At 54.3% G+C, this 26,859-nt stretch overlaps 1 protein-coding gene across 1 annotated transcript; it reads left to right on the forward strand.

Moving 5' to 3' along the window:
* Positions 1–1,631: 1,631 nt before the first annotated feature.
* ACVR2B (activin A receptor type 2B) lies at positions 1,632–26,859 on the forward strand (the record flags this gene model as incomplete). The annotated part of the gene is made up of 15 exons (XM_082663504.1): positions 1,632–1,783; positions 1,846–2,037; positions 2,498–2,583; positions 2,831–2,973; positions 6,722–6,947; positions 20,060–20,267; positions 20,577–20,686; positions 20,840–20,991; positions 21,074–21,217; positions 21,715–21,858; positions 22,184–22,332; positions 23,771–23,885; positions 24,524–24,662; positions 24,756–24,886; positions 26,469–26,859. 15 exons carry the CDS (start codon positions 1,632–1,634, stop codon positions 26,661–26,663), a joined length of 2,286 nt encoding a protein of 761 aa, XP_082519630.1. The 3' UTR covers positions 26,664–26,859.

The following is a 26,859-nucleotide window of genomic DNA, read 5'->3' on the forward strand; positions in this document are numbered from 1 at the left end:
TTGCTTTCCTTGCCATCATGCGTCTATCAGTATAGCCTCCTATAGTCTATCAGTGACTCCAAAGTGTGGTCCCTGAGGTGTTCCTGGTGCTGTGGAAACTGGGGGTGGTGGACCCTCGTTTCAACTTCAATCAAGGCAATAAACGTTCTACAAGGTGGAGTTTTACATAAGATTTCGTTTGAATAAGATTCCTGATATTTAAAATAATGCAAAGTATAGCCTCCTCACATTTCTCCCCTTATATATTTAGCCTCCTCACTTTTGGTGTTTTTTTTAAATACTTTTTTATTTAGCTGTGCTGGGTCTTAGTTGTGGCATGTGGGATCCTTAGTTGTGGTGTGCGGGATCTTTTTAGTTGCGGCATGTGAACTCTTTAGTTACAGCATATGGGCTCTAGTTCGGTGGCCAGGGATTGAACCTGGGCCCCCTGCATTGGGAGTGCGGCATCTTAGCCACTGGACCACCAGGGACGTCCCCTCCTCACTTTCTGTAGAAGGAAACTGAGGCTCAGAAGTGAAACAACTCAGACTTCCAGGCACCACCTCCTGCCTGGCCGCTCTTGCCCTGCTCCGAGAGAGGCTGTGGCAAATCAGGAGAGGCGGGAGGACAATTTCTGTATCCGAGGGTTCTGCGCCTCATCCCCGAGCTGTGAGGGGGCTTTCCCTCTTGAGCTGGGAGCCTCAACATGCTCCCCTCCCAAGCTCTGATTGTGGTAAGGACGGAGGAATCTGAGACAGAGAACAACAGGCCCCCAAGGAGGAAGCTGGGGAGTGAAGAGGATAGCCGAGACATTCGCTAGACAAGTTCAACTGCGGGGACCAGAGGCAACTGAGAAGTTTTGAAGGTGCACAGTGCAGGGGTGGGGAGGGCAGATGGGTGGCAGTGCTTAGAACATTTGGGGTAAGGGTAAAGAAGAAAGTTGCTATGGGCCTTTTTCCACCTGCTGCTGCTCTGCGGGGCGGGGCTCGCACCCTCTCTCACTTGGATGGGTCCAATTCCAAGATCCCCAGCTGTGCCTTTGTGTGTGTGGGGGGGGCGGGGGGTTGGGTTGCAGACGTGGGGGACCACTTGTCATTTCAGAGAAATCAGACTTTTTTCTGCCGAGTAGTTCATCCATCAATAAAGACACGACTCCTGTGGTTCACTGTGACCCCCATCTCAGGTGGGGAAACGGTGGCGCAGAGGGGAATTCAGGCCAGAGTCCGGGGGCAGCCCAGCACTCAGGGGTCGCACGGCAGGCTGCGTTCGGGTGCTTGGGCTCCATCCAGCGCGCGAAGCAAGAATCCCGGTGCCGCGGCCCCGGGGTCCCGGGGTCCCGGAGTCCCGGGCCCAAACCGCGATCTCTGCCAGCTCGCCCTGCCTCGCCCTCCAGTCCTGCGGTTTGCACGCGGCTCGGGAACGGCGCGGGCGTGGGGCGGGGCCTCCGTGTTGTTGTTTCTCTGGGGCCCCGCCCCTGAGGGGGGCGCGGACCACGCGGCCGGAGGGCCCGCCTCCCACCCCCTCCCCTCCCAGCTCGCCCGCCTCTTTGTATCCAACATCCGGGTTTCCCCGCTGGCTCCGCTCCGCGGCCGCGGCTCAGGAGCCATTTTGGACTCAGTTCAGCTCCCCTCCCCCCACCCCTCCCCCCGTTCATGGCCCCTCCGGACTCGGCCCCTGCGCCCCGGGCCCGGGCCCAGCCCCGCCGCGCTATGCCTGAGTCGGGCGCGCCCCGGCCTGCGCCCCGCCGCCGCCCCCCGGCCCCCGCGTCGCCCCGGAGCCCGGGCCGAAGCCTGCGTCGTCCGCAGTGGCCCTGAGCCCGGCCCCGCCGTCCGGCCCTTGGAGCCTGCACGCTGCCCCGGGACGAAGGCTCGGGAAGCGCGCGGGGAACAAGACCGAAGGAAGGAGCGGGAAGAAGAGCGCAGCCGCCGCCGGGCCCTGCGCGCCCCGGGAGCGCCGCGCGGCCCTGCCCGCGGGCTCCGGGTGTCCGCGGGGCGGCGCCGCGGAACATGACGGCGCCCTGGGCGGCCCTCGCCCTCCTCTGGGGATCGCTGTGCGCCGGTAAGGACGGGGCGCGGCGTGGGGGGCGCGGGGCGGCTTCTGGCGCCGTGCGGTGTTTACCAACAAAGGGCGGGCCCGCGGCCTCCTCGCCTCACCACCTGCACCCAGCTTGCATCTCCCGGGGCGGGGACGGGGGGCGCGCGGGGCGCCCTGCTGGCTGATCTTGGGGGGATGATCTTGCCTGTGCGGCGGCCTGCGGGGCTCCGGTTCGCGGAGGCGACCCCAGGGTCGGGGTTCAGGCTACACAGGTGCGTGGAACCGAGGGAGAGTGAGAGAAAATCCCAAGCATGAGGAAGGTGGTCAAGCGGGGCAGGCAGATCTAATACGGGGGGTAGCGGGACTGTAGGTGCAGCAGCGGCTGGGGGCAGGATTGCTTGACCCTCAGAGCCACTAGGTGTAGCGAAGCGACGCGGGCCGCTTCACACAGCCCGGAGGAGTCACTTGCACCCCATCCCACCAGCGTCTGCGTGGTATTCCCCCGGAGGCGCGCCGTTGGCGCCAGCTCCTACCTGCGCCTGCTTTCCCTGCGGCGCCCGGGGACGCGAGGTGCGGCCACCCCGAGGGACTGCTTTGTTTTGGACTCCTGGGAGGGGAGGTGGGGCGAGAAGACAAACCAACAGGTCCCTATTCGTTCTGGCCACCGGGAAGCACGTGGCGGGGGTGGGTGACCCTCGCGGCCAGCGCTCGGCTCGCGTGAGGGTGTTTGAGGGTGTGTGGTTGCGGGTGTATAAAGCGGAGTTCCGCCGGGAGACCGCTTTTCCCCCAGGCCGAAGCACTGATTTTCCTCTTCTAGCGGTGCTGGGACGCGCCCTGCTCCAGTGTGCGCGCAGGGACGGGCTCCGCGCTCGGCTTCGGACGGCTCCGGGTAGCCCTGGGAAGCGTGGGGAGCCGCGCATTAAAGCTCCAGGGAGAAGCCCGGGGCGGTCTCAGAGGCCGGTGTGCTGCAGCCCGGGAGCCTGGTCCTGCGCGTCTTTGTTCCCAGCCCCCATTACACATGCAGCGCGGGTCCCCAGACGCCCGCGGTGGCAGCAGCGTAGAGTCTGGGAAACCCGCGAAGGGCGGGGCCGGGCGTGCAGGGGCGGGGCTGGGATCCCCCGGCTGCTGAGTGGGTGGGGAACGCGCATCTCCAGCTCATCCCCACTCCCACTCTACGCGCCTCCTTTGCAGTGTAGCAGGGTTTAGCTGTCGGCACCGAAGGCAAGTGAGTTCTCCGAGTGGGGCTTTGGAGCTGCGTAGCCTGAGTGCAGGGACCAAAGGATAGAGACCCCTTAGTGGTACCTGGGCACAATATGGAAAGGGTGTCATGGATCTTTTGGAGACATTTCCTTTGTCGTAGATGCCGAGAGTTGGTGGTGTTGAACCTGTTCCTTTCTCTGCCTTTTAAGTGCTGCTTTGAGCTGCTTTTCCCCAAGAATGAGATCTCTGAAGTGAAAGGAAGGCATTGGCCTCTAGAGGGAAGGGCTGCAGCCTGACGACTTACTAGGCACGCAGCAGCTCACCTGACTGTCTGTGGATCCCTCCTGTAGGTGCTGGGCTTTTCCAAGACCATGTCTGCAGAGGGGGCCTCCTCCCAGGACAAGGACAGCCTCAGACCAAAACCCTCTCCCTAATTATCGCTGTCTGGCTTGGCCAGTCTCAGGTCCCTCCCTGATTATGCGGGCCAGGGCCAGGGTGGGATTGGACCCCTGGAAGGACTGTATTTCCCTCCTCTTCCCTGGCTTGGGCAGTGCTCAGCAGTGCATCTTGCAACATGGGGCAGCCAGAGTTAGGACAGAGTCCACCAACCTGTGTTCCTGCCCTGGAGGAAAGTGGGGGTCACTGGGTGTTTCGAGTGGTGACACCAGCCAGTCCTTTGGTGGCCACTGCCCTGACTTGTGAAGAACTATGGGAAGAGCCTCGACAAGCCCAGGTGGGAGCAGAGCTGACCCTCCTGTTCCTTTGACTTCCTTGATACCCTTCCTTCAAGTTCCTGGCTTGCTGTTTAGAAGTACCACCACTCCCTGCAGCACACAGTGCCCTTGTAGAAGGAGGATCTAGAACAGCACTGTCCAACGGAAATATAGTGTGAACCACACATATAACTTTAAATTTTTCTGGTATTTATGTTAATAAAAGGAAAAAGAAACAGGTGTGTCTTAGTCTCCTTGGGCTGACTGTGTGACTTAAACAACAACTTATTTTCTCACAGTCTGGAGGCTGGAAGTCTGAGGTCAGTGTGCCAGCATGGTCAGGTTTTGGTGAGGGTCCTCTTCCTGGCTTGCAGATGGCTGCCTTCTCACTGCATCCTCACATGGGCTTACCTGGTGCTTGGGGTGGGGAGGTGGGGGGTTTGTGGGTTTTTTTTTTCCTCTTCCACTAACCCCATCATGGGGGCTGCACCCTCATGAACCAGTCTAACCCTTTGCAAAGGTCCCGTCTCCAAATACCATCGCATTGGGCATTAGGGTTTCAACGTACGAATTTTGAGGGGACGCATTCAGTCCGTGACAAGGTCAAATTAACTTTAATGGTATATTTTATTTAACCTAATGTATATAAAATAATCATTTCAACTTGTAATCAGTATTAAAACAGACATTCTCCAGTTTTTGTACTGTCATAAAAATCCACTCTGTATTTTATACTTACAGAGCATCCCAATTCAGACTTTGCACATCTCAGATGCTCAGTTGTCTCGTTTGGCTAGTGGCTACCGTATTGGATGGTGCAGGCCTAAAAGAAGAGGCAGAATTGATGCTGCAATAATGGTCCAGGGTACTTGTTACAAGATCAGTGTTAGTTAGTTTTGCACGTCTTCTGTATTCTGTGCCTGGCCCAGTGTCCTTGGGAAACAAGTCATCTGGCTCTTGCCTTGCAGTGGATATCTCAGACACACATCTGTGTATCCCGCAAGAACTCCTGACATCTGTCTCTGTACTTGAGGTTTAGATCAGGGCCTGTGGGTTGGAGAGTGTTCTGAGTGAAATGTCAGGAGCCGCTGGCTGGGGAGGAGGACCTGATTCCTGTCTGTCACATTGGGAAGTGCAGGCCTTGACTGCTCCAAGCTGTCCTCATAGGTGGGCTTCTCTCTGACTCAAAGATACTGTCCATTTCCTCAGGGGAGAAGTGTGTGTGGAATGAGTGAAGTGACCCTCAGGCCCAGTGTAGTGGTAGGTGTCAAGGACACGGACCACAGAGTCATGGGCTGTTGGTGCTCTTCCCCAGGGAAGGGTGTCCTCTGCTACCTGTCCTTGTACCTGCTAAGAATTCCAGACTCTGCCCTGTCTGGCTGGCTGGGCTGCCCTTTGGGAGGAGTGGGCACCCTCCTCAGCTCTTAGAGATGCTTCCAAGGTAGATGAGGTAAGAAACTCACCCAGACTCCCTGGCTCTCCACCTGGGTGAGGACATAAGATCTGGAACCCCATGGCCTCCCACAGCTTGGGTGGGCTGCTGTGGTGCACTGCTCTGCAGGGTCTTTCTGGGCATCTCAATTCCCAAATAGCACCTGGACTTCCCCTGGCGCTTCGCCTAAGGAACCTCCTTTCTAGGGAGCCCAGTGAAGAGTGCCCGTCCTACACCATGGGCCCCTTTGAGAATCTCATGAAAGCTGTGGACCCTTCCCCCGCAGAAAACAAATGCAAATAAGAAAGAGAACCCATGTGAGAGTATGTACATACGTTGTCCACACTCGCTGTTTGTACTGATACCAGCTAATTATGGCCCCCTGGATTGGACTCCGTGAAGGCCTGTCTGCCCTGGCTGCCCTGCCCATTGTACCAGTCCTGGCCGGGGGCTATGCACTGGGCAAGTTCCCACACTGCTGCCTCCACCTACCCTGTTCTAGCCACTGGGCATGACTTCTTTACTTCTGCCTTTTGTGACCCTGCCCAGTGTTCACATGCCACCCCTGATCCACCCCCCACCCCCACCCCTTCCTTCAGGAAGCCCTCCCCTGAGTGCCTGTGTACTGCTACCTGGGAGCTTAGGGTAGTGCAAGTGAGGACCAAGAGACATCAGGTCAGAGTTTAGATCTACTTGCAGACACTGACCTGTTACCAGGGCCTGGGATCTGGGGGCTTAGGTCGGGGGGAGCTGGTCTGGGTAATACTTTTGAGAATGACACTGGGTAGACAGCCCTCAGGCAGGATCCTGGCTGGGTAGACCTCATTCTAGAGCAGCGTTTCTAAACCTTGACACTGTTGACAGTTTGGACCCCATGATTCTTTGTTGTGTGTGTGTGGGGGGGGTGGAGGGCATCTTGTGCATTGTAGGATGTTTAGCAGTATCCCTTGGCCTCTACCCGCTAAATGCTAGTAGCACTTCCAATCGCGAAAACCGAAAATGCTCTGAGTGGAGGGGGCACAGATCACCTGATTGAGAACCTGATCTAGAATGTTCTCATGCCTTTAAAGGGACAGAGAGTTGTGGGCGGTGGGGTTAATGGCTAATACCACCCCCCGCCGCACACCGCCCCCCCCATCGGATTCAGGGTGGGAGGTTGGATTCTCAAAACCTAGGAGATTCCTGCTTCAGCCTCAGGGTTTGGTTCGAACTCGTGGTTTGGGAGTCCTACTGGCCACCGAGGAAAGAATCCTGGCGTCCTTGAGTTTTCTCAGAAGTGGTTCGGGTTTCAGGGAGGCGGCGATTGTGGGTGGCCGGGCAGCCTGCCTGCCGCCCCCGCCCACCACCCTGATCGCGCCGCCAGGTTTGCAGCGCGCGCCTCGCCCGAGGGGCCGGGGCCTCTGCGCCGCGCGGCGCCCCTGTGCGCGCACCTGGCAGCCGACGTGGGCCTAGCGGAGCGCCGGGCATGCCCTCCCCGGCGAGCCCAGCAAGCGGGCTGGCTGCCGGGCGCCCTGGGGAGGCGGCGCCGCCCTGGGCCTGGAGCTCCGAGCCCGTGGACCCTGGGGCGGGGGCGCCGCCTCTCCCCAAAGGTACGGGTGCGCGGCTCCACCCTGGCCGCGGGGAGGTGCGGTAGACTGCACGGCGGGAGACGGGACTGCACCCGCACCGCGCGGGCCCAGACCCCGGGGTTGATCTCTACCGGCGCCTGTTGGTTGTGCTTGGCAGGCTGGCAGCCCGTGTTTGTCCTCCGCTCCTCCCCCCACCTACTCGTGGCTCGGCTGGGGAGCTTTATGGGGTCTCCTCTCTGTTCTTGAACTCGGCAAAACACAGCTTGCTGAACTGGCAACGGATTACAGACGCTTCTTAGAGTAGGAGGAAGCACTCCCAAAGCTTCAGTTTCCAAGTTCTCCATGTCGCTGGTGTGTGAAGTGCTTATTTTAAAGGTTTTTTGTTTGTTTGTTTGTTTGCTGGGGTTGAGACTCTGCTTCCATCTCTTGGAGTCTTTCCAAAGTGGACTTTGTTGCCATCTCAGGATTCTTTATTTTTTTCCCCTTCCCTTCCATTCTGTCACCTGTTCTTTGTTCCGGAATAGACACCCACCCCCTTGTTTGGGGCTTCCTTTTTGGCCTTTCTCCACCAGACTCAGAGGCCTGCCATCCCAGCCCCAGAGGTGCCTGGTCCTTGAGGTCCTGGTGGTGCTGCTCCTGGAGGCCTAGGTTGTTGGGTGGGGGCGGGGATGGGGGAGAATAGAGTCCGCTGCCCTCTTCTGAGTCTGTTTTTAAAGTTTCTCAGTGCTGTTTTTGTCTGAGACAATGGTAGGTACTGGAAACCAACTGGTAATGCAGGCCGAGGTTGTTTGGGGGTCAGCTGTGCCTCCCCTGGCCCAGGATCAGTCATGGCTTCCCGCATTTGGACAGCCCCATGCCTTGCCCTGGTTATCCCAGTCTGGCTGTACACATACATGCGCCTTTTTCAAACTCTCTCAGGGACTGGCAGCCCTAGCTGGGTGTTTTCATTCATGGGCACGTGATTGCTGGGACTGGGGGTTGGAAAGGAAGCCTGCCCCAGTGGGCGCATGTGAGTCCTCCTCCCAGGGGCCTTCTAGGGGCTGGGCCTGCCACTCAGTGGGACTTCTCCTCTGCCTGGTTTCTGGGCTGGAGCTGAGGCGTTCTGTGAGGTGAGCGCATGTTCTTGTTTGCAAACGTTTCTCTACCGACTATTTCAGTTCCACTCTGACAACCAAGGAGGCTAAAATTAGTTCCGGGGAAGGAAAAGGAAGGCTGCTTGGAAACCCAAGCCCTTGGCTGGAGGATGGAGGAGGCTGCTTCCTGGGGCTTGGGCCCAGCATTTCGGAAGATGTGACCAGACAGCTGTTGTCTGTCCATCTGAGGAGAGGGAGGGGCCCCTGGTTACCTCCTAGACCTGAACCAGTGAAAACAGGAGGCTGACTTGGAAACTGACGCTCTTGAGTGTTGATGCCAAGATGTTTTTTCCTTCTGGCTTGCAGTGGTGCCCAGTGTTTTTAGGTATGAGGACAATGCCTCTTAATGTCCAGTGTCATTGACAGTCCTCCTTCCCCCTTCCCCCTCATTGATTCAGAAAGCATGCATGAGTTCTCAGAGCCTTGGGCTGGCAATCATGGGTTAAGAAACCCTTACTTTATATCCTGTTTGGGAATTTCCTTTTTACCCAAGTTTTACATTCCCTTCAGGTGCTCACAAGCCAGGCAGACCAGGGCCTTCCTTGGAACTGCTGGCTTGGGTGGGAGTGTGGGTGGGAATTGGAGGAGAGCCCTGTGGTCCAGGCCTCATAAGTAGAGCCCTTTGTGCCCTGAGGGCAGAGGAGATCAGGGTTCATCTGCAGCTGGGGCTTAGAAAATAGAGGGGCAGAGAAGTTAGGTGAATTCTGGTTTCCCTTCCCACCTGGCTGGCCCCTCCTGTGAACCCGCTACCTGAGAGTGGGTCCTGCAGTACTACGTGGGGGAGGAGAGCCAGGGCAATGCGGTCCTGTCTCCCCTACCCTGAAAAACCCCTCCCAAGTCTGCCCTCATCCAGGGGTCTCCTGGTTAGCCACCCTGACATATAGTTGAGTGGTGGTCACATTGGCCATAACTTCTTTTCCCATTTAAAATTTTATTAATTTTTAGTTTTACAAGTAATACATACGGATTCAGTTGCAGAAATTTAGATATTACAGATAAAACCGGGGTGTCTTTTACCAGCCTGGTCCGCCATCTGAGTCCTCCTCCAGAAGTGAGCCTTCTCAGGTTGGTAGATATCTTCTAGACGTTTGACATATGTATCTATAGAAGTACTTAGAGAAATAAAGCTTTTTTTTTTAACCTAAAATGGTATTACTCTTTTTCAAATACTTAGCTGAAATATAAAATATGTATAGGATAGCGTAATTATCATAAGTGACATCTTGAGGAATTTTCACAAACTGAATATGCTGATATAATCAGCATTCAGATCGAGAATCAGAAATTTACTGCCCTCTCCCCAAGCAAGCCCTCTCTTGCTCCATTCCAGTCTCTACCCCTAAACCCCTAAGGGTAACCACTATCCCGACTTCTAACAACATATGTTATTTTGGCCTGTCATTGTGCTTTAAATGAATGGAACGTTACAGGATGAACTGCTTTATGTCCATCTTTTGCTCACCATGTTTTGTGACTTGCGTCCGTGTTCTCGCATGTCATGGCCTTTTTCTTTTAGCTGTGCCGTGCGGCATGTGGGATCTTAGTTCCCCCAACCAGAGGTTGAACCCATGAACCCTGCATTGGAAGTGCAGAGTCTTAACCACTGGACTGCCAGGGAAGTCCCTGTCATGGCTTTTTAAACTCAGAGATCTGTTCTGGCAATCTTGTTAATGTATATGGATCTACCTCAGTCTTTTTATTTATTTACTTTTATTTATTTATTTTTGGCCCGCTGGGTCTTCATTGCTGCTCTTGGACTTCCTCTAGTTGCGGTGAGCGGGGGCTACTCTTCGTTGCGGTGCACTGGCTTCTCATTGCCGTGGCTTCTCTTGTTGCGGAGCACAGGCTCTAGGCACGTGGGCTAAAGTAGTTGTGGCATGTGGGCTTCAGTAGTTGTGGCTCACGGGCTCTAGAGCTCAGGCTCAGTAGTTGTGGCGCATGGGCTTAGTTGCTTCGCAGCATGTGGGATCTTCCCGGACCAGGGCTCGAACCCATGTCCCCTGCATTGGTAGGCGGATTCTTAACCACTGTGCCGCCAGGGAAGCCCCAGGACATGTGCATTTTAAATTTTGATAGATATCGAGAAATGATTATACATGGTTATACTGTGTCTTGGTGGTGGTGGTGATGGTGGTGGTGTGTGTGTCCTGTGTAATGTTAGATTATAGAGGTTGGAAATAGCCCACCTGATGAAGGGTGCCCGGACAGGGAGGGTGCTCACTTCCACTGACCTGGTATCTCAGGAGCGCCAGAGAGGCTGCTTCCCATGTCTGAGGCTCCTGGTTACCGTGCCGACAAAGGGGAGGTGGCAGTGGACTAGCCAGGATATGGTCTGGGTTTGGGGTGGTTGTGCATGTGTGTGTCTGTGTGTGCTCACTAGCTAGGCTCCATGCTGCCTCCACCTCTCAGAGAGACTGAGGCTCTTGCCGAAGGTGGTGGGGAGCAGGGCTATACTGGTGCACCCTGTGTGTTTGACAGGCTCTGGGCATGGAGGGATCCTGAAGTCACGTGTGATGATAATGGTGGTAGGAGGTATGGGAGAAACTTGTAAAAGGATTATTTTAGAGTCTGGTGAGAGGCTTTTCACACCAGAACGGGTTCTGGTGAGCTTCAATTCCTGGCTGAGTGTGTGCCGCGTTTCCTCGCACGATCTTCTGCCTTAACTGGCTGAAGAATTAAAGAAGACAATTTGAGACGACTTGTTCTCCAAAGCCCCTGCTTTCCTAGTCCCTTCTTCAGCATGCTCTCTACTCTTTCACTACCATTTTACTGGGATTCCTTGTGTGAGCTCCCATGTCAGGCCCTGCTCGTGGAGTTAGGTGGAAGTGGGTTAAGGGTACTGTTTCCAGTGTAAATGATGTCCCAGTCAGCTTTCCCACATGGTACAGGTGATGTGCACTGTCTGTGTATTAATCGGCTCAGGCTTCTATACCATGGAATACCACGGACTGGGTGGCTTAAACAACAGAAATTAGTTTTCACAGTTCTGGAGGCTTGAAGTCCAAGACCAAGTTGCTGTCAGGATTGGTTCTTGGTGAGTCCTTTCTCCTTGGCTTGCGGATAGCTGCCTTCTTGCTGTGTCCTCACACAGCCTTCTCTCTGGGTGTCTACACTCCTGGTGTCTCTTCTTCTTCTCTATAAGGACATCGGTCTTGTTGGGTTAGGGCCCCACGCATATGGCCTTAATTGACCTTAATTGCCTCTTTAGAGACCTTATTTCCTAGGACAGTCACATCGGTGGTTATGAATTTTGGAGGGGGACACAATTCAGTTCCTAAGGGTCTGAAATAATAAAGTTGGTAGAAAGTGAATTTTCCTCTTGAATTACACTTTGGAATGGAAGTTACTTTTTTCAGGACTCTGCTTTGGGGTCAGTGTTCTTCTCAATTGACACTTTCTATGGGTAGTCTTATCTCTACACTGGTATCTCAGTTGTTGTGTTTGTGTAGAGGTATCCCCTTTGGGTACTATATATGGTCCTGAAAATATATCTAAAACCTGGGTTAAAAGTAGATATGGAAATTTCCTCTTTCGATGATCAGGACCAACCCTCTTTCTGAAAGCACCTGAAAAGATGGACAAACTGAGAAAACATCTCTGGTTGAAAGCATTGTACAGCTATCTCTCAATGCTGAGACCTACTAGGCCAGGATATGTGTGAGAAAAGAGGGCTTGGGTGGTGACTTTTACATTTGACTCTGTCTTCAGTTGCATACGGGCACCTGAAAAGCTGAGCCTTGCATTTGATAGCCTTGGGCTAGGAAGACAGGAATTGGAGTTCTAAAGAGAGCCCCTCTATAGTGAGCCCCTCTTTTTGGGTTGGGACCCCAAAGATGTAGAGGTGAGGGGGAGGCAAAAGAAGACAAACTCTAAAGTGGACTGAAGATGTGAGATGGTAGAAATCATGTTGCTTCTCAGCTTTCTCCACAGCCAGATTAGGAGTCTGTGTGATCAGTGGCCACTTGTTATATTTGCTTTCCAACTTCAGAACTTCATTTCTGTGGTGCTTTCCCGTTCTTTTTGTCCTTAAAAACCTTTTCTTTGCTGCGGTTTTAGTGGGGCTACAGGAGAGAGCAAAAATAGCATTTGTGTATAATCCTTGCCCTTTACCTGGAAGCTCTCTCACCACTGTCCTTCAGGAATGATGGGCCCTGGAGAAAGGCAAGTGTTTCAGAGAATGGCCCTGGACCCACACCTTGTTCCGTGGATGGTGCCAAGGAATTGTTTACAAAGTTCGAGGTTGGAAGTGACTTGAGGTGACCTAGCTTGATTCCTTGTTCCTAGGCTGATAGAGCTCCTTTCGTCACCCTTGGAGATGGCTCTTGAACTTCCATTTCTGGCAATAATAGTGAACAAAACAGCTGAAAAACCTCTTCATACAAGACACATAGAAATGCTGGATAAAGTATAACAAATATCCTTTTTACTTTTTTTTTTTTTTTTTTGCGGTATGCGGACCTCTCACTGTTGTGGCCTCTCCCGTTGCGGAGCACAGGCTCCGGACGTGCAGGCTCAGTGGCCATGGTTCACAGGCCCAGCCGCTCCGCGGTGTGTGGGATCTTCCCGGACCGGGGCACGAACCCGTGTCCCCTGCATCGGCAGGCGGACTCTCAACCACTGCGCCACCAGGGAAGCCCCAAATATCCTTTTTAAATGTATATGCATGATTGCATGTATAACAAAGTAAGGGACAAGCGAGAGTGGGCTGGAAGCTAGAGCTGTACTGCTTCACTGGTTAAAGCTGCTTTTTCCTGGGGGACTTTGCCTCTCTCCATAATTTAGAGATGTGGGTTTAGTAGCAGTGTGTGAGGCACAGGAGATAAGATGTGGAATTGAGACTGAGGCTCTCACATGATAAGACTTCCACAGCATTATTCATTCAGTGAAAGTATGGACTAGAGGGAACATTCTTTTGCTGATAAAGGGAATAGATAATAAAATTGTTGGTTGGTGGGGGGTGGGTAGTTTCACTTGAGAATTTGTAACCATAGATCTGTGCTTCCATGAGCTTGGAGTTGGAGTATATACCATCTGTGTTTCCTGGGAGTTAAGTAATTAAAGTGATTCCAGATTGGTAATGTCCTAGAGAATTCGGCAGAATTTGGCAGAAGCAAAAATATAAATTATCTCTGGAAGTTTGCCCCCTCAAACTTGGCTTCACTTTTTATCCCCACAGAAAAGGCCCCCACTGAACACAAGCGTATCCAAAAACAGAATCCAAAATTCCAAAACACACAGAGAAACAAGATACCATGAGTGAAATCATCAAAAGTAACAAGTGGCAGAAATAGATGTTCAGGAAGTTAAATTATGGAATTAGAAGTGAGGGATTTGGAAGTATGACAAAGAACAGAAGTATCAAAATTGACCAAGAAGGTTTTTTAAAAAATAAAACTTCTAGGGACTTTCCTGGTGGCGCAGTGGATAGGAATCTGCCAGCCAGTGCAGGGGACCTGGGTTCGATCCCTATCCGGGAAGATCCCACATTTTACAGAGCAACTAAGCCTGTGAGCCACAACTACTGAGCCTGCGTGCCACAACTACTGAAGCCTCTGTGCCCTAGAGCCTGTGCTCTGCAGCAAGAGAAGCCACCACAGTGAGAAGCCTGCACACTGCAAAGAAGAGTAGCCCCCACTCGCCACATGCACAGCAATGGAGACCCAATGCAGCCAGAAAAAAAAAATATAGAACTTCTAGAAATAAGAAAATAGATTAATTGAATTTATAAATTAAATAGAAGAACTAAACAGCAGATTAGACCCAGCTAAAGAGAAAATTAATGAATTGGAAGTTAGACCTGTGGAATTATCTGTAATGGTGCTTAGACACAGAATTGAAAATTGTGAAAGCAGAGTTAAGAGACTGGGAATGGTCTGATACTTGTAATAGGAATTTCAGAATCATAGAATAGGGAGATGGCAATATTCAAATTGATAAAAGCCAAGAATTTTTCAGGCTTGATGAAAGACATGAATCATCAGATTAAAAGCATATTCTTCCAAGCAGTACAAAGAAATTTAAACATGGACTTAGACACATAGCTCATAGTGAAACTGCAAGAAGCAGATCTAAGAAAGCAGCCAGAGGGAAAAGATAGAGTATGTACAAAGTTAAACTAATAGTAGACGTTTCAGCAATAATGATGGAAGCCAGAAGACAGTGGAATAATATTTTCAGAATGCTGAGAGAAAATAACTCAACCTAAAAGTTTATGTTCTTCTAAACTGTCAGTGAGGAAAAAGAACAAACTAACATTTTCGGAAAGATGAACAAAGGCTTCTGTACCAAAAGATCTTTACTGAAGGAAGATGTTCGTCAGGAAGGACAGTGGTCCTAGAAGGAAGAGTGGAGCTCTTCCTTCTAGGAAGGGTGAGCAGGCAAGCTGGAGAATGTATGGACTAATAAGAAAATGCTGGGCTTCCCTGGTGGCGCAGTGGTTAAGAATCCGCCTGCCAATGCAGGGGACACGGGTTCGAGCCCTGGTCTGGGAAGATCCTACATGCCACGGAGCAACTAAGCCCGTGCACCACAACTACTGAGCCTGCGCTCTAGAGCCCACGAGCCACAACTACTGAGCCTGTGTGCCACAACTACTGAAGCCCGCACGCCTAGAGCCCGTGCTCTGCAACAAGAGAAGCCACCGCAATGAGAAGCCCGTGCATTGCAACGAAGAGTAGCCCCCGCTCACTGCAACCAGAGAAAAGCCTGCTCGCAGCAACAGAGACTCAATGCAGCCAAAAATAAAATTAAATTAAATTAAAAAAAAAAAGAAAATGCTGACTTTATAAAACACAGATAATATCTGCTTTGGGAGGCGGATAAGAAGAACAACTGATTAAATGTGGAACACAGATATTATGTTAAACTAATTTAATGTAAGTTGGAAGGAGGTAATTGGAGTTAGAACAATTAAGTTCTAATGAGGAATGGAAGAGATGTTGATTAACTTCAGGCTTTTAGCATAAATGTACATATTAAAACTTAAAGGCTAGCTTATAATAGGATAGAAATAGGGTACATTACTTCCAGACCAGAAGTGGCTGAAATAATGGAATTTAAAAAGATAATCCAAGGTGGTAGCAGTAGAGAAAAAACAAATTTAAACATAGTGGTAATCATAAATGTAACAGGAGTCAATTCTAGGATCAAAGACAGTGTTAGATTGAGTTGGGATAAAAAAAGATACAGAAAGATTTAAAATAAAAGTTGGAAAAAGATAAACTGGGAAAATACTACAAGAAATGTCATATAGCTATGCTAGTGTCACATAAAGTAGACTTTCTGGCAAAGAGCAAACAAATAAATGAAGGGGGTTACTATGTAGGAAGAAAAGTTTTATTGGAATCTGTAAAAACTTTCTATAACCCAAAGGAAAAGCAGCCCAGCAGAAAAATGGGAATGGGTGCGAACAGGCAGTTCTCAGAAGGGGCTGATGAACACAAACATGATCACTCTCACAAGCAGTCAGGAAATGTGGATCAAAACCATGATGTATGATTTCACCCTGACCGGGTGAGCACACATCGGGCTGACGGTGTGGCTCAGGGGGGCTGGAGTCGGTTGGGCACATAAATTGGTACATCCACTTGGGAGAACAGTGTGACTGTATCCAGTGAGTTGGAGATGCTCATCCTTATGTCCCATATCTCTAACGTGTGGCTGTATTTCCTAGAGAAATGCACGCTCGTGGGCACCAGAAAACATGCAAAAGAGGATTCAGGAGGGTTCACAGAGGCAGTGCTTAAGTCAGTAAATGTTGTAAATGACCTAAAGGTCCAACAGGAGGATGGACACTTAGTTTGTGGTCAGGCCATACAGGGGACTGTTCTGTAGCACTGAGAATAAAGGCGTCACAGAGCATGTAAAGGGCATGTACTCTAGAGCCAGGCTGCCTGGTTTCAAAACCTGGTTTTGACACTTAATAAATAACTTGGGTAGAGTTATCCTCTTGTGTGAAAGAAGTTCAAAGAAACGTAGGCATGTTTAGGATTCTTTTCTGCCTCTTGTATGTATGTGCCATTCCACCCTTGCGTGTCCACACACACGTGTGTGTGTGTGTCTGTCTGTCTGTATCTCTCGTGCTCTAGCCCTCCCCTTCGCCCACCCCCCCACCTCCATTTAGGTTCCCTTGATTCCCCCCCCCCCGCCCCCGCCACGGGCCATCCTCACTCTGGTCGTGGGAAGATGGTGAAGATGCTCCTGTGTGGATTGGGGGAGGTGGAGGCATAAACTTGGATACAGACACTGTGGCAGGGAGCCCTCACCTTCAGGACCCTTGGCTCCTCTGGAGGAACCTGCGGGGACAGCAGGTGTTCAGCTGACGGCTGGGCCCCCTGAGGGGGCAGGGCTGGGGAGCCTGAAGCAGGGCCTCCCGGGAAGAAAGCCTGGCCGCTGTGTGTGTGGGGCTGCCCCTCCTCTCTGGGCAGACCTGGGTGCTGGACCATGAGGGAGAAGGCTAGGCTCGCCTTGCGCGGCCCCCTCTCGGGCGTGGTGGCTCCTGGGGGGGTGCGCTGGTGCAAGGGGCCTGAGGTGGACGTGGTGGCGGCTGGCACCGCATTCTCACCACTCTACAGTGTAGGTGGGCTGTGCCCACAGGGAGGCGGGGGCTGCCGAGGGGCCTCCAGGAGCCAGGGGCAGGGTGCAGTGGCCCACTGGCTACTGGGGTCCGGGCTACCTCTGGGAGTTGTTGGCTGAGCTAGATGCACCCCAAGGCCAGAGCTCGGGGGACCCCAGGGGAGGCGTGTCCCCTCTAGCTCCAAACCCTCCCACCAAGGCTCTGCCTCACCTCTTCATCCCTCTTCCTCTCCCTACTGGATTTTCCCCTTGTCTCCCCAGTGCAAGTCGGGTACATCCAAAGTCAGCTGGCCTGGGAAATGGACCTCAAGTGTCAAAGCCCATCATTTAGGTTCATCCCGCTCCTGGAATGTGGGTTCTGAGTAGAATCTGCATATATTCTTTCTTTTGGTGGTGGTGCGTGTCCAGGAGCGGGGTTTCTCTGTTCTCCCTGGACTGGGGGCTAAGGGAGCACTGGGGGCATCTTTCTGCCGAGGTGTAGGCCCCTTGGAACATAAGGGCTGCCTGCTGGGGACACTGACGCTGGTATACCTGCTTCCTTTGGAGGCTGCCGGTTGGCTTGGCTGGTGCTCAGGGGTAGAGTGAGCCCCTTGCCCAGGCGTCTGGGGGGAGGTTCCCCACAGGGCTCTGAGGCAGCACGTGAGAGGGATGGGCGAGTGGGCTGGGATGGGGGAGCCTCCTCTGCAGGGGGCCCCGGCTCTGTGAGTGTGGGCAGGAACCCTGTGTCTGTTAAAAGGCGGAGGCAGCCTTGTGGTTGGAGTGTTGCCAGAGGCTATAAATAGCTGAGTGTGTGCAGAAGCGGAGTGCCAGGGAGGAGGGGGAATCCCTCTCCAGCTGGCAGCAGAGTCTGGGTGTGGTGAGGGGGGGCATGGAGTCTCCCAGTCTCCCCTGGTCCCCCTGGGGCTCTGAATGCAAAGCTCTTTCAGGTTGGGTATGCACACTCCCAGCCTGACAGGGCAGGGAGCTTGTGCTGTGATGAAGTGGCATAGGCAGCAGGGCGTGTCAGGCTCTAATGTAACAGCCAGTGTGCCAGGCATTGTGCTAACCAGCATTAAAATGCATTAACTCATCTCGCTCTTGGAACAGCCAAGGAAGTAGGTTCTGTTATCATCCCCTTTTCATGAGTGGGGAAATGGAGGCACGGGGTGGCTGGATCACTTGCCAGTAAGCATCAGAACCAGGACTTGAATGGGGTCATGGGCACCTTTTGTTTCCAGTTGGTCTGTAGGAGGATCTTGTCAGGTGGGGGTCCAGTGTCATCCTGAACCCTTGGGTCCTACCTGGAGCCTTGAGATTTGGACTTCCCAGCCCTGACCACCTGGGTCCTGGCCACACGGTAGTGGCCAGAGGGGTCTCTGCCTGATCAGCAGCTTGGAGAGAGGAGCTGGGCCAGCCTTGGGCCATTCCTGATGTCTGCTGGCCTCTCTTGTTCGGGCTCCTTGCCTTATACAGGGGGTGGGGGCTTGTTGTCTGAGTGGAGATGGAAGCTCCCCTGAGGACCCTAGGGCTTGGGCTGCAGGCTGAGGCCACCCCTTCTGTTTTCCCCTCCCTTCAGAATCCTGCTGTAGCCAGGAGATAACTCTGTCCTTCTGTCCTTCTGTCTGGTCCTTCCTTCCTTCATACATCCATCCATCTATCCGGTCTGTGTCTGGAACTGGTTCTAGTACTCAAGACAGTCAAGGCTTCTGCAGTTAAAGCATCAGCTTTGCAGTCCTGTGGGGGAAGCCTGACATTTAAAAAGCAGTTGTCAAGCACATTTGTAATGATTTGTCTCTTTCTTTCTTTTTTTAAAAATTATTTCTTCTTTAAATTTTTGTCTGTGTTGGGTCTTCGTTGCTGCGTGTGGGCTCTCTCTAGCTGCGGCGAGCAGGGGCCACTCTTCGTTGTGCTGTGCGGGCTTCTCATCACGGTGGTCTCTCCCGTTGGGGAGCATGGTCTCCAGGTGCACAGGCTTCAGCAGTTGTGGCTCGCGGGCTCTAGAGCGCAGGCTCAGTTGTTGTGGCGCACAGGCTTAGTTACTCGGCAGCATGTGGGATCTTCCCCGACCAGGGATCAAACCCGTGTCCCCTGCATTGGCAGGCGGATTCCCAACCACTGCGCCGCCAGCGAAGTCTCTGTTTTGTTTCTTACATGAGTGTTCATTATGTTATTTTCTCTGGGAAGTTATCTTTGGTTACATTATTTTTACACTTCTTGAATGTCTGAAATAATCCTTTAAACAACAACAGGCAATTAGTCAAGGGTGATAAATTAGGTGATGGAGGAAGCACAAAGGCCTGTGGAAGTAGAGAGAGAAGAGCCAAAATATAAAGGAGAAAGTTGTGAGCGTCTTGCAGCCAGAGGTGATAACTTGTGCTAAGCCCAGAAGCCCAGCTTGGGGGTCTGCCCCACAGGTCAGGTCTCCTGGAACCCCTACTAGAATTGCTGCTGTGGATGCAGTGGGCCCCCTGAGCCCTCCGGACTGGGGGCTTTGCAGAGCACAGCCGCCGAATGCTGCTGCAGGTGGGCAGGAGCCTGTGGGCATTGTCGGCGTCAGCCTCGGCCCTGCGGCTGGTGCTCACTTAGCCTTTGGTCTCCGAGGTCCACCCCATCCCCTCAGCCCTGTTTCTCACTAGTGGAGCTGCTCTGAGACAAGGCAGAGACAGCGGCAGGAACCTGCCCTTCTAGTTTCTCAGACGTGGTCCCAGAGGTCTGCATCAGAACCACCCGAGACAGAGGGGGTTGGTTAAAGACATAGATCCAAGGACTTCCCTAGTGGCGCAGTGGTTAAGACTCTGCGCTCCCAATGCAGGGGGCCCGGGTTCGATCCTTGGTCAGGGAACTACATCCCACATGCATGCCGCAACTTAGAGTTTTCATGCCACAGCTGAGGAGGCTGCCTGCCGCAACTAAGACCCGGCACAACCAAATAAATAAATTAAATGAATAAAAAAAAAAAAACGTAGATCCTGCCCCCACTCCAAATGGATGGGTCTGGGCAGGGCCCAGGAATATGCATTCTTTAAAAAATTATTTGGTTGGGCAGGGTCTTAGTTGCGGCAGGCAGGCTCCTTAGTTGCAGCACGTGGGCTCCTTAGTTGTGGCATGTGAACTCTTGGTTGCGGCATGCATGTGGGATCTTGTTCCCTGACCAGGGATCGAACCAGGGCCCCCTGCACTGGGAGTGCGGAGTCTTAGCCACTGAGCCACGAGGGACATCCCAGGGATATGTATTTTTAGCACCACCCTCCCGCCCCACCCGGATGACACAGTGATTCTGACCATGCCCTGGGGTTTTGAGGCCCCCTCCATTCATTGCTGTTGCTGCAGGGAAGCAGCCCCCCTCCCACCCAGGAGCCCCCCACTGTGCATCTGGCTGTCAGTCTGGCCCCCTGCCTCCCTCGTGGGCCTGGGGCTACTCGGCAGCAGCTCTCTCCCCCGCCACAGGTTCCGGTCGCGGGGAGGCCGAGACGCGGGAGTGCATCTACTACAACGCCAACTGGGAGCTAGAGCGCACCAACCAGAGCGGCCTGGAGCGCTGCGAGGGCGAGCAGGACAAGCGGCTGCACTGCTACGCCTCCTGGCGCAACAGCTCAGGCACCATCGAGCTCGTCAAGAAGGGCTGCTGGCTGGACGATTTCAACTGCTACGACAGGTGCCAGTGCCCCTGGGGCTGGGTGTCTGGAGCTGAGGCGGGGACACACGGGCTCTCGTGGCAGCCTGGGCGAGCAGGGGTGGTGCTGGGTCCCTGCCCCTGTTGCGAGGTCCCCAGGAGGGCTCTGGGTGCATGCCCACCCTCTGTTGTCCCTCCTGACCCTGGGTCCCGCTTTAGGAGAAGTGGGCTCACACTCCCCCTGCCCCCCACCTGGTTCCCTGTGGGGTTCTTTGTGGGGAGGGGTTTGGCTGGGCCACCCCGGGCAGGCTGTCCCTCACCTGAGGAGCGGATGGGAAACTGTTCCTCCAGGCAGGAGTGCGTGGCCACCGAGGAGAACCCCCAGGTGTACTTCTGCTGCTGCGAAGGCAACTTCTGCAACGAGCGCTTCACCCACCTGCCCGAGGCAGGCGGCCCAGAAGGTGAGGGGGGGGAGCGATGTGGGCCGGCCTTGGCCCCCCACCGAACGCTCAGCTCCTCTGTGGGGTGGGGAGTAGCCACAGGGCTCTTTGGTCTGGCCCTGGAGGTGTGCGGGTAGGCGGGCTGTGTGACGCCGGGCTCCGTGTATCCCCCAGTCACGTACGAGCCACCCCCGACAGCCCCTACCCTGCTCACTGTGCTGGCCTACTCGCTGCTGCCCATCGGGGGCCTCTCCCTCATTGTCCTGCTGGCCTTCTGGATGTACCGGCATCGCAAGCCCCCCTATGGCCACGTGGACATCCATGAGGTGAGATGGGGTGGGCTTGGGGCCGGGGAGGGTAGAGGTGGGGAGGCCAAGCCAGATCCTATTAAGCCCTCGATCCCCCCAGGATCCTGGACCTCCACCCCCATCCCCTCTGGTGGGCCTGAAGCCACTGCAGCTGCTGGAGATCAAGGCTCGGGGGCGCTTTGGCTGTGTTTGGAAGGCACAGCTCATGAATGACTTCGTGGCTGTCAAGATCTTCCCACTCCAGGTGCGTGTGTGCCTGCGGGGCCCAAGCTCTCTGCCCCAGGGCAATCCACGTCGTGTACAGCTGGGATGAGAGAGGTGTGGGCCCCATTGGGGATGGTGACGTTCACCTTGGGCCTAGGGTAGGGCTTTGCAAAACTTTGATTTGCAAAACCTCAATCCCGTCTGGTTTTCAGGGTTTTGTTTTGCCATCAGGTTCTGCTTAGGGGCCCTAGACACCAGGCTACCCCGAGCAGTTGCCTGGGACACTTGGCAAAGCCAGGCCTGCTCTGCTTCTCACTGATTGGGTGGTCCTGGGCTCCTCACTTCTGTCTCTGGGCCTCAGCGGCCCCCTTTGTAAATCAGGTGCTGGCCTTGGTGATCTCAGGGGTCACTGTTGGTCTGGGGTCCTGGGCCTGGCTCAGTCCTGCTCCACCTCCCTTACAGAGGCTGAGGTTGGGGTTAGTGGGCAGCTGCAGGGTGGCACGGCTGTGGTGAGGTTCAGCCGCATCCCTGCCTCAGGACAAGCAGTCATGGCAGAGTGAACGGGAGATCTTCAGCACACCTGGCATGAAGCATGAGAATCTGCTGCAGTTCATTGCCGCCGAGAAGCGAGGCTCAAACCTGGAGGTGGAGCTGTGGCTCATCACGGCCTTCCATGACAAGGTGAGCACACCCTGTGGAGCCTGCTCCCATGGGAGGTGACCGTGGGCCCCACTGGCCTTCCCCTGAGGTCGCCCGTCATGGGTGTGGACACGAGGGTCTGCAATAAGAACCCCTCGCCCTGGGATCAGTGCTTACGAATGGGAGTAGTGACTTCATGATTATCACTCTCTGACGACTCCCCCTTCCCAGCCCCTCCTGGCCTCATGAATTCCAGCATCCGGGGGTCGGGGGTGGGAAGCCCAGCCGATGGCCCATGGAGATGGCCCTCCAGGGGCTGGGCTGGATCCTGTCCTCCTGTGCCCAGAGTCTGTGCTGTCCCCTCTAGGGCTCCCTCACGGATTACCTCAAGGGGAACATCATCACATGGAACGAACTGTGTCACGTGGCAGAGACAATGTCAAGAGGCCTCTCATACCTACACGAGGACGTGCCCTGGTGCCGTGGCGAGGGCCACAAACCGTCTATTGCCCACAGGTACCTGGGTTAGCAGTTGCCCTCTCTGCGCTTGACCTGGAGCTGCAGAGAGGGTTGGAGGGTGAGAGCAGGGCCTGGGGGTCTCAGTTTCATAAACGTGGTTAGCTGCTCTGTGGTGTGTCAGAGGCAACCGCACAAAACCCTTTGCCCACCTGACTCTTCCCCTGCCTTCTGCCTGCGTCCCCTGCAGGCTGTGGCCTCGCAAGTCAGTTCTCTGGTGCCCTCCAGTGGCCGCAGGAGGAAGTGCCGACTGCTGACTAACTTTGGAGAGTTGATTTAGCAGGTCTCAAACTTTTTGTTAGGATCCCTTTACACTCCTGTGGGTTATGGCTGTTGATATTTGCTGTATTAGAGCACACATATTCCATTAACTGTCAGAATGATGACATGTGTGTGTAGCCTCTGGAAAACTCTATACTCTTGGGAGAATGAGCTTAAAAAAAGGCAAATAACAGATTATTATGAAAAGAATGCTGACCTTGCAGATCCCCTGAAACAGTCTCAGGGATTCACTGGGGTCCTTGGATGGTGCTTTGAGAGCCACTGTGCCACCTCCTCACCACAGTGGCAGGCACTGCTCTAAGCACTTAGAAACACCAAGTCATTTCAGCCTCATTGCTGCCCTGTGAGATAGGTACTGTTTTTCTCTGCCTGTCTTACAGGTGAAGGAACAGTGGCGCAGAGAAGTAGACCTAGTGTAGTGTGGTTCTGTGGCCGTGAGGTAGGGAGTGAGCCTCGAATTCCAGGGTTCAAAGCTGAAGGGCCCCGATGGTAATAACATTAATGACATAGGAGGTTGACTGTATGAAATTGCCATTGTTGTAGGTCAAAAACGGTTGAATGTCGACTCTTCCATATGGTTCCACCTAACGGTAGTGCATAGTAAGTGTGCCAGGGGTGTCCCTAAACATTCGTCCATCGGTTTAGCCCTCACGGCAAGGCTGAGACAGGCGCGGGAAGATTGAGGACCTGCTAGGGAGGGGCCAGGCTGAACGCAACCTCAGCCCCCGCTCCGCTGCTCCCGTAGCGGCTCGAGCCTCGGGGGCCTGCTCGGAACCCAGGCCAGTTCACTGAAACTTCTCTTTTCACTCACATCCCAAATAGTGTAAATTCTTCCCAGGAAACTCACATCCCTGGCTGCTATGCCCCCTCCTCAAGCCCTCTGAGAATGTGAGGGCTGGCCTTCGATGCTGGGCACCGGGCTGGGGTCAGCGTTGCCGCTCTGGTGGGAGTGCAGTTCTGGACTCTCACACCAGTGGAGGGAGGCGTCCTAAAGCTGCCTGCCCGTGTGGCTTCATGGAACTTCACCCTGGCGCAGACCCTGCTCCCCACGGGTGGGATGGCCTGGCGTGGGGTCTCTGAGAATCAAGGTGGGAAGCCAGGAGGAGGGTCAGTTGGACCACATGTTCGACTCTGTCTCAGTCCATTGTCTCCACAGGGACTTTAAGAGCAAGAATGTATTGCTGAAGAGTGACCTCACGGCCGTGCTGGCTGACTTTGGCCTGGCTGTTCGGTTTGAGCCAGGGAAACCTCCGGGGGACACTCATGGGCAGGTGACGAGCCTCAGGGGGTGTGAGACGTGGGGGCACGGGTGGACGCTGCCCTTCTGGTGCTCAGCTGGGAGGGGGCAGGGGTTGCCCCGCGAGCTCAGAGCTGTCTGAGAACTCCAGGAGCAATGCTCTCTTTCACCCGTGGGGAGAGCGAGGCCTGGAGGGTGGTGTGGTTTCCCAGGCCAGCCAGTGAGAAACAGATTTCCCTTCCTCTTTCAGTTGTAATTATTAAACAAGATAAAAATAAGATAAATAAGAGTATACTAAGAATCCAAACCAGAAACCTAGAAAAAGTAACCTAAGGTTAAGCCTAAGCAGATCGTCCTAAAACAACGGCTATTACTATTTTTAAGTATTCTCCCCCTTCTGCTTTTGGCGTGCGTCTCAGTGAAGTACACATCATCTGTGTAGCCCCTCGTGGTGCTGATGGAGGCAGCAGTTCATGGTAGATTACTGCTGTCTCGAATGACACTTTACAGTCGTCATTACTTCACGACCCCGGGGCCCCCCAGGGATGTGGTGCGTCAGGGACAGCCGTCATTGTTGGTGGCCCTGCTGTGCACACGGCTGTAGCTCGTGTCCAGCTGTGAGTGCATTTGTGCGTGGTTGGTGACCGCAGACCCTCCCCTGTCCCCGTGCAGGTGGGCACGCGGCGGTACATGGCCCCTGAGGTGCTCGAGGGAGCCATCAACTTCCAGAGAGACGCCTTTTTGCGCATCGACATGTATGCCATGGGCCTGGTGCTGTGGGAGCTCGTGTCCCGCTGCAAAGCTGCCGATGGTGAGCGGGACGGGAGCCCGGAGCATTCTGGGTGTGTGGGGGGGTGTGGCTGGGCGTTAGGGTGACCCTGCCGGGCTCTCTCTCCGCCCCCAGGACCTGTGGACGAGTACATGCTGCCTTTTGAGGAAGAGATTGGCCAGCACCCGTCACTGGAGGAGCTGCAGGAGGTGGTCGTGCACAAGAAGATGCGGCCTGCCATCAAGGATCACTGGCTGAAACACCCGGTGAGGGGCCTGGGGGGCAGAGAGGGCAGCCCCTCCCATGTGTGGCAGGGTCAGAGAGAGGGGCCGCAGGCAGCGGGACAGCCCCTCCGCCCCTGCCTGGTCAGAGGCCACTTGGTGCAGTGCCTCCCTTCCACCAGGGGAGCGTCTGGGGAGGTTAGTGCTCTGCAGGGAGGTGGCTCTGGTTTTGGCCACAGAGAGCGATGGGGCCTGACAGCTCCGTCAGAGCCCTGGTTGCCCCCGTGGAGCACTGGTGCAGTGGAGCCCACTGGCCCTGGGCCTGACACATGTTGGTTGGAATCCTGGATCTGCCGGTCAGTAGCTGGGTAACTTCCGGCAAATTGCTTTATGTCTCTGAGCCTTTGTCTCCTCAGGGTAGTAACAGATTGAAGGAGTTACTGTATATCACCAGGCAGGACACCTATCACATAAGTGCTTAATATGGCTTAGCTCTGTGGCATCTGGGCCCCTCCAGTCTGGAGATACCATACAAAAGACCCCAGCTATGGGCTTCCCTGGTGGCGCAGTGGTTGAGAGTCCGCCTGCCGATGCAGGGGACACGGGTTCGTGCCCCGGTCCGGGAAGATCCCACATGCCGCGAAGCGGCTGGGCCCGTGAGCCATGGCCGCTGAGCCTGCACGTCCGGAGCCTGTGCTCCGCAACGGGAGAGGCCACAACAGCGAGAGGCCCGCGTACCGCAAAAAAAAAAAAAAAAAAAAAAAAGAGACCCCAACTATGTAAATCATTACCTTTCTTGGAAGGATATTTGCCTCCAGTTTCATTGAGTCCTTCCCCCTGCTACCCCAGGGTTAATTCAGAAGAGGGACATCCTTGGGGCCAGTGGGAGCTAGCGCTCTCACCATATGGTCTGGGGTCGAGCTGTGGAGGCCAAGTTCAGCTGCCATGCTGCTCCCTGGAGCCCAGAGCCGCAAATGGAAAAATCTTAGGCATCAGGAGAGGGAAGCTGGGCCAGGAACTTACCTTCTGCCTCAGACCTCCTCAGTCTCCCAGGGCAGAGAAACTGGGGTTGCCAGTCCAGTTCCCTGATGAGGAGCAGATCCAGAGAGGTCTGAGTGTGTCCTGATGCTGAGCAGGCCGGACTGCTCCTGGGTGTGGGCATTTTGCCCATCCTGCTGCCTTTCCCAGCTGCACACAGTTGGTTCCAGCACAGGGTGTCACGCCACGTTCCCTGGACTCTGGGGAGGTGTCCAGGGCTATGGGGGACAGGGTGGGATGAAGCCTTCCTTTTTTCCCACTGTGACTGCACTTTGGGCCCTTATGTGGTTTAGGCTTGGCGTAATAAGATTTCGTTTGAATATCACTGCTCCGCGGCAGCAGCCATGTCTGCCCGCGGAGGGCCCTGGGTTGCCCTGCTTCCCACGTTGAGGTTCAGTGGACCCTTCGTCAGCGCTGTGGAGGAGGCCCGTGGCCTCAGGCTGGTGACTGTCGGAAGGGGAGTCTCCTTCAGACCCCTGCAGGTGGGCTCGTGGCTCTCCCTGGTCCTCAGGAACATCGTCAGGTTTGCTTGTCCTCAGTGAGGGCCACCGGCAAGGGCATCTGTTTCCTCTCTCCCGCTGGTGTGCAGGGCCTGGCCCAGCTCTGCGTGACCATCGAGGAGTGCTGGGACCACGACGCAGAAGCTCGTCTGTCCGCGGGCTGTGTGGAGGAGCGGGTGTCCCTGATCCGGAGGTCTGTCAATGGCACTACCTCGGACTGTCTTGTCTCCCTGGTGACCTCCGTCACCAATGTGGACCTGCCCCCGAAGGAGTCGAGCATCTAAGCCCAGGACATGAGTGGATCTCCAGACTCAGTGGATCTGAAGAGGAAAGGAAGAAAACAAAGTAGTGTTTTGTTTTGGAAATCCCGTAACACCAACAAACACGCAAAATGCAGCTGCTACTTTACCTTGACTTCTTATTATTATTATAATTATTATTATTATTATTATTAATATTATTTTTTGGATTGGATCAGTT

This window comes from Grampus griseus (genome assembly GCF_964374135.1).
Source record: "Grampus griseus genome assembly, chromosome: 10".
In the NCBI taxonomy this organism is placed as follows: Eukaryota; Metazoa; Chordata; class Mammalia; order Artiodactyla; family Delphinidae; genus Grampus; species Grampus griseus.